Genomic DNA, 12,905 nt, shown 5'->3' on the forward strand with positions numbered 1-12,905 from the left:
GATTAATGACAATGCTGTACCGATGTCTGTTCTATCTTTGGGTAGGCCTCTTCTGTAGTTAAGTAGGTAGGACAGAAGGTCCTATCTCAACAGCTCGCAGTCTGGTCGGTCTGAATAGTCTGCTACACATTGGGGATATGAAGTGAGTTGTACTTTTGTGAGGAGCTCATTCAATTAACTAATGCCATCAGCAAACATCCATGTGGAGGAGGCCAAAACACAGTGATAGTCTTTGGAATGTGGAAACCTTCCTGCAACTTTACCCGAGTTCACCCTCCTGCAAATTTACCCGAGTTTCACTCTGAGCAACTTTACCTGAGTTTCACTCTCAGAAAGCTTACCCAAGTTTCACTCTGAGCAACTTTACCCGAGTTCACCCTCCTGCAACTTCACCCGAATCTCACTCTGAGCAACTTTACCTGAGTTTCACTCTGAGCAACTTTACCTGAGTGTCACTCTGAGAAACCTTACCTGAGTTTCATTCTCATCAACTTTACCTGACTTTCACTCTCAGAATCTTTACCTGAGTTTCATTCTCATCAACTTTACCTGACTTTCACTCTCAGAATCTTTACCTGAGTTTCATTCTAATCAACTTTACCTGAGTTTCACTCTCAGAAACTTTACCTGAGTTTCATTCTAAGCAACTTTACCTGAGTTTCACTCTAAGCAACTTTACCTGAGTTTCATTCTAAGCAACTTTACCTGAGTTTCACTCTAAGCAACTTTACCTGAGTTTCACCCTCAGCAACTTTACCTGAGTTTCACCCTCAGCAACTTTACCTGAGTTTCACTCTCAGCAACTTTACCTGTTTCACTCTCAGAAACTTTACCTGAGTTTCACTCTAAGCAACTTTACCTGAGTTTCACTCTAAGCAACTTTACCTGAGTTTCACCCTCAGCAACTTTACCTGAGTTTCACTCTAAGCAACTTTACCTGAGTTTCACCCTCAGCAACTTTACCTGAGTTTCACCCTCAGCAACTTTACTTTGAGTTTCACTCTCAGCTACTCTAAAAACTCACAGTTATATCTCCACGAACTACTTTGCGATGCCAATGTTTTAGTGACAACGATTCCTTATCCAATGCATGTTGGAAATCCACAGACAGCACAAATCACAGTAAAATTGGTGTCCTTGTCAAAGCAAGGGTCCAGCAAACAAAATACTTCATAGTTTTTAGTCCCAAAAATACCTGACTCAGAAAAACATCCATAGAATATTGTATATATCCATTGATAATCTCTGAATAAATTCTCTGGAGGAATTATCGTTGCTGTCCATTTTGCTGTTGCAAACAAGGCAGCAGTACTGTGTACATGGGAAATGTTACTCTCTCCGGTTTGTACGTACTCTCTGGAATAAGATGACCCCCACTTCAAGCACTAAGCAGGCCCTCAGTACAGCTAGTGACCCGCTGTGCACGAGCAACGGCATGGACAGTATTACTTTCCCAGTACACAGCCTGCCAATGGCGAGTGATTCATAGTGACAACACAGAGACATTTAAGCCAACGCAATTATGTTTATCACAATGTATCGGTTGCTAGGCTTGGACGCACATTGTTTCTCCAGTATAAATAAACCATAATTTTTCAGTACATGTGCTGAGAACACTGTGCTGGCAAATAAACTCTTGAATTGTTATACCTAATAAGGTTGTTGTTTTACGACAAAATGTATTTTGCACTGCTTAAGTCTAAACAGAAGACTTGGCATTTGGAGGCCTTGGAAGAAATCACTTGTCTGAGTGAATATTTCGGAGGACAGTGAAAAGAGACTCCACATAAGAGGACATGTTCAGTGAAGAACTTGATTCTATATATATCAGTGAGCATCTTGATACGTTCTCAAAATATTTTTTATTTTTATTCAAAGCACTTATAAATAAGGAGTAGACCTGATTTTGAATAAAAATGTGGCATGTGAAATTGCGGGATGTGATTGACATGTTGATTGGGGTGGGTTATTTAACGAAAACTTAAATCAAAGGATCTCAATAAATGAATTAGTAAACTAAATAGCTAATGTTATTTTCCACAATCTTCTAGACCAGCTGCAGCCAGAGGTGGGGAGCAGCAAGGCGAGGGAAGTGGAGAAGGGACCAGAGACGGAGATGGGGAGGGAGGCAGAGAGGGAGATGGGGAGGGAGGCAGAGAGGGAGATGGGGAGGGAGGTAGAGAGGGAGATGGGGAGGAAGGTAGAGAGGGAGATGGGGAGGAAGGTAGAGAGGGAGATGGGGAGGGAGGCAGAGAGGGAGATGGGGAGGGAGGCAGAGAGGGAGATGGGGAGGAAGGTAGAGAGGGAGATGGGGAGGGAGGCAGAGAGGGAGATGGGGAGGGAGGCAGAGAGGGAGATGGGGAGGGAGGCAGAGAGGGAGATGGGGAGGGAGGCAGAGAGGGAGGTGGGGAGGGAGGCAGAGAGAGAGATGGGGAAGAAGGCACAGAGGGAGATGGGGAGGGAGGCGGAGAGTTCTGTTTTTGGTTCTGTTACTTTCAGTTTCAGTAATATTTAGAGTAATCCTGTCTCCTGTAAAACAAACTCCCAAGGGTCACCTTTCAGAAGAGACCAGATTTGTTAGGGTTAATAGAAACCATTTAATTTTGTGTGTGTCATTTTCAGGCTTGTGTTTAACAAGGGGGCACTACAGAAGAGGTTAAAGATAGTGGTATTCTGTATGCAAAGACAATACCAACTCAGCATTATTTTGTTTCTTGACTGGGCACTCGGTGATATCTGATTAATATCAAATAACAGCACTCGGTATTTCAACAGTGTTGGAGATATGGCTTGCAACTACAGACTGTACACTGTACAATTGTACACTGACCTTCAGACTTAGTTTTTATAGCTAAATGCACTACTAGCAAACGTTAGCTTGTAGACCTATTACCTAAGCAGCCAGCTGTAGCCTACTGAATTGCCCATTTGACGTCTTCGTCCTGATTTTAACTGGTCTACATTCAATCAATATTTCTCCTTAAACTTTACCAATAAGGTAAACCGTTACGGAAACTCTTTAGCGGCTGATCTGTTTGTACTTTTTATGACCAGGCAGCAATAAGGAAAGCTAGCAGAGGCCTGCTCCTCCCATGTACCTGCCAGGACAAAAGAGGTTTAACCAATCAGGGAGCTCCGCAGTCCCCCATGGAAACAAGGGAGGAGGGAGGGCAGACGGGAGCGGCACAATCTCGCTGGATTCGCTCAGGCATGCAGTTCAGGTAAGTGACGAACTGCCTCGGGGGGGCTGTTTCTCTGACAGCCCACAAGTTTGGGGGCTTCACGGGCCCAAATAAGCATTTGTGAGGGAACGGGCTGAGCTGTGTGTGTGTGTGTGTGTGTGTGCGCAGACTTAAATGTAGTTAAGTATGTTAAATGTAGAACTAGGGAGAGTGCCTGAACCGTTGTCCTGACGCTGGGGAAAATTACTTCCTGATCCTGCTGGAGAGCCGTTGAGCAATCTCCCGTGAATTTGTGTGTGCGGGTGTGTGCGTAACAGGAGAACGTGTTTGTTTAGTCTACACTGGAGCAGCAGAAAATGTTCTGCTGTAAAAAAAAGAAAAAGAAAAAAGGAAAGACGAGCGCTGTGATTGGCTGACAGTGTATTTTCAGGCTCGGGTCAAGGCACCCTGAATGGCTGAAAGGGCATTTGGTTAAAGAATGGCTTCAATTCAAATGAGGCAGGCAGAGGAACGACTCCATCCCAACATCAGGGAACCCCTGTGGAGTCAAACCAGCTCAAACCTCTTAACAGATCTGAAAAAAGCACCTTTACAAAAGGCAAGGATTCTGCACTCTTTTCTCTACTGAAGCTAATGAAATTAGACATTTGTCTTGGAAATAAATTAATTTCTCCTGGTTACTAAAGAGGACAAAGTCTGGAAAGGTGTAGCCAGCTAAGATTAGGACACAGTAGCGTTTGGGTGATAAGGAAATGAGGAAACAGTGAGTCATACAGGAAGCTAATCACACATTTCACTGGACCTCAGCGAGCAGCCCAAGACCTGATCAGACCTGCAAGCAAACTCTTTATCCAGAGAGTCCACAGCATCCAGTTCATACATCTAATGTACACTTTTATTACTTCCAATGTAAATGAAACTGAAAGGCAAACTGTAATAATAAAAACAATAATATTAACAGCAACAACAACAATAATAATAATACGTTTGTGTGAAGTTTTACATGATACTAATCTTATGTGCCCAGATGTGCCATATGTAGCTATAAACCTATAGCTGACAAACTAAGAGCATTAAGAGGTCTCCACAGAATTTCGAGGACACTGGTGGGGCTGCCTATGTGCTCAGACTGCACAGTCACATGCTTTAAACAGCACCGGCTGATTGGCTGTCATGCCCTTTTCAGGAAGGATCATGTAAGGAATCGCTAAAGCGTGACAGAATAGTATTGTGGCCTATGACTGAGGTAGTTCATACTAAGGGACTCATTTCATTAGTTGATTTTGCATGTTAAGCATACAGCACAATCAGGATTTGAAGTTGCACACCACAATGCACAGATAGTATGTTATGTGTTTATTTAACGTAATTTATACAGGGTAGGTTGGCTGAGCACACATGCTATTTTACAGCAATGCCATGTTAAGCCCCCCCCCCCCCCCCCCCCCCCCCCCCCCAGGTAGCCTAATCTGCATGTTTAGTACCCCTGGGTCACAGGATGCAGTCCTGCATTTACTAACTTTAAAACTGACTTAGGGCTCCAAGGCTTAGCAATGACCTTCCTCAGACTGTGAGGGCACCGTAAATTGTTTTGAACTTTAAGTCAAGGCTCAGAAGTTTCCTTTATAGTTTTTTCTTCATCACCCATCCCCTATATGCCTTGAGTGTTTTGTTGTTCTTAAACTATGGCCAGAAAGTGACTGTAGTTATCAGGCTGCCTGTAATGTGCAGTGCGACAGCTTGGAAGTGGTCTGATTTCACCATTCTTACAGGAAGGCCACGGCAAAGCTGAAATTTCACAGGACACCAAGGCAGTAAGGCCCAAATCAAATTCTACATGAGGGCATCAAGGCCATAAAACACATTGTAGAGCACTTATCCCATCATACAGTCCAAGGCCACAAGAACAATGGTTTAAACCAACACTATTTATACCATATTTATTTATACATACCACAAACACATTTTCAGAAACATTTAAAACTATAGACCAATAATTTGTGACTTATGTTATAAAACTGGATTTATCAAACATTCAGGGAAAATGATGACCAACTGCCAGAAATGAGTGGGTAAAGTCATTGAAGCGGATTGTTAAACTGCATTCATACACACATGCTATGTTCCAGAATAATGGAATAGCTCCTCACTCAAGGTTGAACCCGATTTTGGTGCTCTCAAATCCTAGCTACTGTTGAGGGAATATTAAGGAAATGTGAGTTTTAAAGTCAACAAAATACAATTGGTAGTCTATATCGCATTAAAATTCTGTGTACAGAGATTTATGTCCTCAATATGTTTTATTCAAAGTAAATAATATTTAAATCACAATATTTATATGCCATTTATTTGCAGAAATGATAATTTTAGTTACCCTATCTAACATTAGCGATTTATAATATATCCTATACTAACCAAACTGAAGAACGTCTACTCCAAGTAAACAGTTATTTATCGACACTAAATAGTCTATAGCGATGTAGCTAGCTAACTAAAAATGTTTGAAAAACCATTTCAGAACATGATTTGGAAAGCTTACCTTAGGGATTTCCTTCACGGGCGCCCTCAGTGTACACAGCAGTCCTGTGGTTGATGTGAAGGCTTGAAAAAATTTACATCCACATGGTCAGACTTATGTTATAAGGCAGGGCACAAATGGAAGGGCAGACGCTCCTTTTGAAAAGGACATTAAGGCAAGAATGCCCCCCGACTGCTCGCACTTCCCAGTCCCATACAGACAGGCTACCAATTAAAGGGTAAACCTGAATAAATGAGTGGAGAAACATAACGAATAGAGATGCTTCCATACAGGTGTACTGCATGATACAATTAAGCAATTAATATCATATCTGTGGCATGTATATAATTCTCTGTCGCATGTATTAAAATGCTGAGCAGGTCCAGTTGATCTCGTTTTTGGTTCAAAATGGCAAGAGGAAAAGATCTAAGTCACTTTGAAAGAGGGTTCATTATTGGGCCATGAATGGCAGGAGCGTCAGCCAAAAAGACTGCTCAACTAACTAGTGTTTCAATAGGAACAGTGACTAAAGTGACATCGGCATTCAGATCTATGGGAAAGACATCAGTCAGTAGGGTCGGAAATTGTGATCGAAAGCACACATACGATGGCTGTGATGCTAGTGCATTAGTGTGATATGTAAGGAAGAACAGAAGAGGAACTGTTTCTCAGGTGACTGAGAATGTCAGTACAGGATGAGATCAGACTGGGTCAGCAAGAACTGACCATCAACAACTACACAGAGAGGGATATTATAGTAGGGTGCAGTGCATAAACCCCTCATTACAAAGACAAATGCACATCTGAGAGTTCAGTGGTACAAAAACCACAGGCACTGGTCTACGGACATGTGGAAAAAAGTGATATGGTCAGATGAGTCATCCTTCCCCATATTCACGACAAGTGGGCGAGTGCATGTGTGGCGTACACCAAGAGAACGGTACAGGCCTGAATGCTTGTCCTCTACAGTGAGGGGGTCCGGTGGCTCTGTTATGCTGTGGGGGGCAATTTTCCTGCAATGGCTTGGATCCACTTGTCCTAAGAGGGAAGGGTCACTGCAAATCAATACAAAGTTATACTGAGTGATCATCTTTATATGTTGCTCAATATTACTGTGTCAGACGACATTGTTGGTTGTCTTTTGGCAGTCTTTTTTCTCAAAAAAATGCTGCTGTTGCATTATCTACTAAGTTGATTAAGCACTTGATGTGCTGCTCCCAGTAACAGCTCCATGTTCTCTGGTATTTTGAGTGTGAACCAGTCTGATGTCGCCAAATCAACCAAAACTGAAAAATTAAGGATTGGCATATCCCATATGGTGCAGGGGATTCTAGCATTTCTCGCTACACTGTAAAAGGTTCTAAGAGTGCTAAATATGGTTGTGGTGTGGGGATGGCTGGTTTAAGCAGCCACACCTGCCCTGGGTCAAGCTAATTAGACCTGGCTAGTTAGATAATTGGTTATGAATTGGATAATTGGCCAGGCTAATTGGGCCCAGGAACAGGGGTGGCTGCACCTGTGCTTTGTGAGGTAATCAGTCCGCACAGGTTAAATCTGCCATCCCCACTCACACGGGGAGCCTCTGTCATGACAGTGTTTTAACATCTGCTCCTTGGCAGTAACATCTTGCCAAACCCTTGCAAATAAATGTGGACTATTTGAACATCTTCTCCCTGTGTCTCTGTGCTGGAGGGCCCCTTGGAAAGCCACTTCGGTGGCCTGTGGCAGGCGTGTTTGCCACAATGGTCTTCTTAACTCATTAACCTATTTCAATGCAGGATGCCCTTCCTTCTGTGTTTTTAACTGGGTTCCAGAAAAAAGTGAGTCTACAAAGTGAATGCAATGCTATCATATCTGATCTAAAAAACACTATGCACAAAAATCAGTGTCATTGTTACGAAGAAAAAAGAAATTAAACCTTTTCTTATTTTGAGGTTTTATTTAAAGTTCAGAACAACATGGAAAATCTTTCTCTCTTTTACCCAGGTTACAAGAGGATGAAAAAATGGGCTCTGTGCCCAGCCTGCTGTTTTCAGTCTGCTTGCTTTTGTCCATCACCCTAAGTTCCACAGCCCTTCCAGCTCTACCCGCCAGCAGCACTCCCAAAAACAGCACTGAAATAGGGGGGAGCAGCACTGCACCCACAGCAGTCCCCACAAGCTTGGGTCAGAGCAGCACCGTCACCATGGAGATATCGACAAGCTCCACCCAGCCCAGCACCACCACAACCGAGGCATCCCCAAGCCTTTCACAGAGTAGCACCATCGACACGAGCCTTTCTCCAAGCCCCACCCAGGAAAACTCCACTGACTTGACAACAACCCCGCTGCCCTCGACAACAGACCTGAACCAAACCACTGGATGGAATACAACAGAACATTCCCCAACCAATCAGACGCAGCCAACCCCGCTCCACTCCTCAACATCAGTGGCAACCAGCCAAAGTGCTCAGACCACTGTCACAACCATGAGCATATCGACCCCCACAGAGACCATTAATACCACGGCAACTGTCAAAACACAAGGTCAGATTACCCGTCTTCTCCTCAGTGACTTATCAGAAAGCATGTATCCATCAATTGCCACCTGTAATTACCCATTCATGAAGATGAGTGTTTGTCTTTTGGTTGTGAGTATTCCATGCATGGTTATCATAGTGTTCATTGTTCACATGAATTCAGGAACAGTCTCTCATTACTGAACCTGGTGCTGATATGCTCTAAAAGTGAAGGGGATTTAAACAGAACTGATTTGTAATACACCTGCAACAGCATCTTGATTTTATCTGAACAGAACCACAGCTTGGACTGTCCGATTCTGAAGCGTCCATGACCATCCTCTTTGGAGTGGTACTGGGGCTGACTGTCCTCATCATAGCCGGGTACAGCATTCACAGATGCAAGCAGAAGAGATCGCAGTACATACATCAGCCTCTCTACAACAGCTCGGAGACAGGTGAGCAACCTCTGGATTGCCTGGTGATGAAGAGGAGTGGGGGCTTTGCAAAATTTGAACAAACCCACATCCCCCCACCCACACCCCACCCAACAAAAGGCAGACATATATGTAAAACACGTGCATGCTGATTACTTGGATGCCAAACCTTCTAAAATGCAGAAGCACACAGAAGATGACATAACAGCAACGGTTTTGGCCATTCCAAAATTAATTGGTTAGATTTGGAATTTCCACGCCCCCCCCCCCAAAAATGAATTCATATAACTGGCTACACCACTGAGCCCTGTATACACTAATAATGGCTTACTCATGGAACAGACCACAGTAAACACCAACAGTTCTTGGGAAGCAAGAACAAACTTCCCGATGACATTAATTGCAATAATAATAAAATATAACAATAAAAATAATAACAATACATCTATCAGTTAGTTTTAGCACATGGCCGATTTACACTGGGGTTCAAACCACAGAGTCTCAGTGTGCAGCTACCAGTCATTTTGTTCTTTTTAATACAGTGGACAGATTTTCGCCACCAGACGACACCCTGGTTATATCTGGGGGACTCTACGACGGACCGGAGACCTCTAACTCCGCGGCGGAGGACGCGGGATTGCACTTGGACCCGCCCCCGTTCGCGCCCCAGGCCACGCAGTTCAGGCTGGAGTTCCTGTCCGAGGACCAGCAGAAGCCCCCGGACCGTGGAGCGCCCACCTTCCAGAGCTTCCAGCCCTTCGATGCCAGAGACTGAAGCGCACGGGGTCACCTGATCACGCCTGATCACACGTGCCATTGCTCCTTTCATAGACATTGCTCCAGGTTTATTCAAAGCGTCATAACATTCCAATCCCACGGGCTCTTCGGGCTGCTTGAAGTTTTTTGAAGTAAATTTAAGCATTGTAACTGATGATTTCCCTCATCTAAAATGGAAAAGCTAATTTCATGGGACCAAGTCTTAGAAAATAGCAGCAGTGTAATGTAATGGGTAAGGAGCTGGTCTTGCAAAACTAAAACAGGTTTGATTCCCAGGTGGGACACTGCTGTTGTACGCGAGAGCAAGGTACTTAACCAGCTTCAGTATAAATCCAGCTGTATAAATAGATAAATGTAAATGCTGCATAAAATGTTGCGTAAGTCACTCTGGATAAGAGCGTCTGCTAAATGCCTGTAATGTAACAATCATTTTTCATGTTTCTGTGTTCGATAAGTTATTTTTTGTTTTTGTGACTGGATTTTGACCTTCAGGCACTCAAACGTCCCTTGGTGGAATCGCTGCATGAAAAATGGCATTACTAACAGTACAGGAAAGGCATCTGGAGATCCACTGCTTTACTGAGTCCCAGCTGAGTATTCTCATTTCCAGCTACAAAGAATTTCATAAGGGAAATGAGTTTTCATAATCATGTTTCAGAGATGGATGGCTAAATTAACCATTGCTGAGGAAGAGATTTAATTGCATATCCTTTCACATTTAACTATAGCCTAACAGATAACTTCCGGTAGTCTTCCCTCCATGGGAAAATCTTGCTGTTGAATATTAGTAATGGAGGCAGGTGACCCAAGCAAACTGCATCCCCACAGTTCCTTCACCACTGTCTCTGCAACGCTCACATTTGCAGTAAAATAGCTTAGCACATCTGTAGCACCCTTTTGACAAAGCTTTACCGTAGAAATAAACAGAAAAAATATTCTTTTTGGAAGATAACATTCGTTTTTGCAATATGAAAGCTGGAAAAAAAGGCTCTCTCATCGCAGATTGAATAGACTGGGACCAGATGCTGATAACAGGTTTTACACAGAGAAAACGCTAATGGCAAATGGAATTATAGACACAGTATTGTCTGGGGCATTGCTAATTGATGCCATGCTTTCTGAATAGCTCTTGACAGCAATCACACTCTGCCAGCAGCCCTGCTGGAATACGATGCTGTGCTGCCACTCGAGTGATTTATGAATGATTCAAATACTCGAACTGGAGAGGGATCTCTCTACAGCAAACAGGACTCTTTGTCTTCCAAATTTGCTGTACAGTACCTACAGAGGCTTCCTAGAGCAAATTTCTTGTTGAGGGCCAAAATTTAGAGCGTTGTCATGGCATCCGCTTTCACTGTCAGAAGGAGTTAATCCGTTAGTCTATTGGCTTATTTTACAGGGACCTGCACAATATAGTAATTGCACCAGAGTTAGCTAAGTAGCTCATTTACACCTGCAGTGCCTGGGCAGGATCACATTAAAAATATTACACCAGTGGGCGAATCCGTGCCAACAGAAGTGCGTGCCTTCCATGCTTCCAAGTGCTTGCCAACCCAATCCACTTTCGTCCCTGTAAATCAGTCAGAACAGTCATATCAGTGCCACTTGCCTTCATGCTGTTAATCGTCTGACAGATTGTCTGCACACTCAGTCTCAGGCAGATCGTCTGCACACTCAGTCTCAGGCAGATCGTCTGCACACTCAGTCTCAGCCAGATCGTCTGCACACTCAGTCCCAGCCAAATCGTCTGCACACTCAGTCTCAGCCAGATCGTCTGCACACTCAGCCTCAGCCAGATCGTCTGCACACTCAGTCTCAGCCAGATCGTCTGCACACTCAGTCTCAGCCAGATCGTCTGCACACTGTCTCAGCCAGATCGTCTGCACACTCAGCCTCAGCCAGATCGTCTGCACACTCAGTCTCAGACAGATCGTTTGCACACTCAGTCTCAGCCAGATCGTCTGCACACTCAGTCTGCACACTCAGTCTCAGGCAGATCGTCTGCACACTCAGTCTCAGGCAGATCGTCTGCACACTCAGTCTCAGCCAGATCGTCTGCACACTCAGTCTCAGCCAGATCGTCTGCACACTCAGTCTCAGGCAGATCGTCTGCACACTCAGTCTCAGCCAGATCGTCTGCACACTCAGTCTCAGGCAGATCGTCTGCACACTCAGTCTCAGCCAGATCGTCTGCACACTCAGTCTGCACACTCAGTCTCAGCCAGATCGTCTGCACACTCAGTCTCAGACAGATCGTTTGCACACTCAGTCTCAGCCAGATCGTCTGCACACTCAGTCTGCACACTCAGTCTCAGCCAGATCGTCTGCACACTCAGTCTCAGGCAGATCGTCTGCACACTCAGTCTCAGCCAGATCGTCTGCACACTCAGTCTCAGCCAGATCGTCTGCACACTCAGTCTCTGCCAGATCGTCTGCACACTCAGTCTCAGCCAGATCGTCTGCACACTCAGTCTCAGCCAGATCGTCTGCACACTCAGCCTCAGCCAGATCGTCTGCACACTCAGTCTCAGCCAGATCGTCTGCACACTCAGTCTCTGCCAGATCGTCTGCACACTCAGCCTCAGCCAGATCGTCTGCACACTCAGTCTCAGCCAGATCGTCTGCACACTCAGCCTCAGCCAGATCGTCTGCACACTCAGTCTCAGCCAGATCGTCTGCACACTCAGTCTCAGGCAGATCGTCTGCACACTCAGTCTCAGCCAGATTGTCTGCACACTCAGCCTCAGCCAGATCGTCTGCACACTCAGTCTCAGCCAGATCGTCTGCACACTCAGCCTCAGCCAGATTGTCTGCACACTCCTCTGGATTTCAGCCAGAACAACAAATGGCACGGCGGAGCAACAGAAGCTAGATTTCACATCCGCACTTTGTTGCCCAGTCAGTTATTTATTCATTTATTTATTCACTTATTTAGTGAGTATTTGAGTATTTAATGGGAACAGTGCACATTGTTAAAAACAAGAAGTAGATGTGCTGCATCTGTGGTTTACAACCATCCGTATTTTCAAACGATCTACTTGCAGCTGTAGAATAAGAGCATGAAAGCAGTTTGGACATATAATGCAGAAGGTGAGTGAGTGCTTATGGTTGAGGATGCCTATTATGGGTGATGTAATAATTTAATATCTTGTTGTACCACCAAAAAAGAGAGAGCAAAAGTTGATAATGGAATGGTAAAGGAACAATGTGCCGCTTATCTCGTGATCAGAAAGCACTTTGAAGGGAAGAGGAGAGACTCACCCATGTATTTGATGTTGTGAAGGACAGATGGAAGGATGGAAAAAGTAATTATACCGCGCTGGTGCCGACTGTGGCCAGCAGCTCCATGGGCCAATGCGTAAAACCGATGGTACCTCCCAGGGTGTGGAGGATTCGGTCGGACCCCCCCTGGCTGATGGGGACCGGTGACTGCATGTCAAAGCCGCATATTAAAGGTCCTCCTCTGACTCCACCCTTTGCCACCTTGGCTGCAG

At 44.6% G+C, this 12,905-nt stretch overlaps 2 protein-coding genes across 2 annotated transcripts in view; one reads left to right on the top strand and one right to left on the bottom strand.

The window, feature by feature from the left end:
• Positions 1 to 5,790, bottom strand: part of LOC118207825 (thyrotropin subunit beta-like) — a 24,195-nt gene extending 18,405 nt beyond the window's left edge. Inside the window, exon 1 of the mRNA XM_035381907.1 lies at positions 5,722 to 5,790. The gene's annotated coding sequence lies outside the window, so the exon portion shown is untranslated. The remainder of the gene's footprint in view (positions 1 to 5,721) is intronic.
• On the top strand, positions 3,067 to 10,911 carry LOC118207823 (mucin-5AC-like). Its single transcript, XM_035381903.1, has 4 exons — positions 3,067 to 3,221; positions 7,687 to 8,225; positions 8,494 to 8,655; positions 9,177 to 10,911. Exons 1-4 carry the CDS (start codon positions 3,148 to 3,150, stop codon positions 9,407 to 9,409), a joined length of 1,008 nt encoding a protein of 335 aa, XP_035237794.1. The 5' UTR covers positions 3,067 to 3,147; the 3' UTR covers positions 9,410 to 10,911.
• Positions 10,912 to 12,905: the final 1,994 nt, after the last annotated feature.

Source organism: Anguilla anguilla, chromosome 11 (assembly GCF_013347855.1).
Source record: "Anguilla anguilla isolate fAngAng1 chromosome 11, fAngAng1.pri, whole genome shotgun sequence".
Lineage (NCBI taxonomy): Eukaryota > Metazoa > Chordata > Actinopteri > Anguilliformes > Anguillidae > Anguilla > Anguilla anguilla.

What these genes read in the sequence shown, in the direction of transcription:
- LOC118207823 (XM_035381903.1), top strand. Translation starts at nt 3,148, where the DNA reads ATGGAAACAAGGGAGGAGGGAGGGCAGACGGGAGCGGCACAATCTCGC. An exon ending in CGCTCAGGCATGCAGTTCAG is followed by an intron (nt 3,222 to 7,686) that starts GTAAGTGACGAA and finishes TCTTTTACCCAG; the next exon opens with GTTACAAGAGGATGAAAAAA. An exon ending in GGCAACTGTCAAAACACAAG is followed by an intron (nt 8,226 to 8,493) that starts GTCAGATTACCC and finishes TTATCTGAACAG; the next exon opens with AACCACAGCTTGGACTGTCC.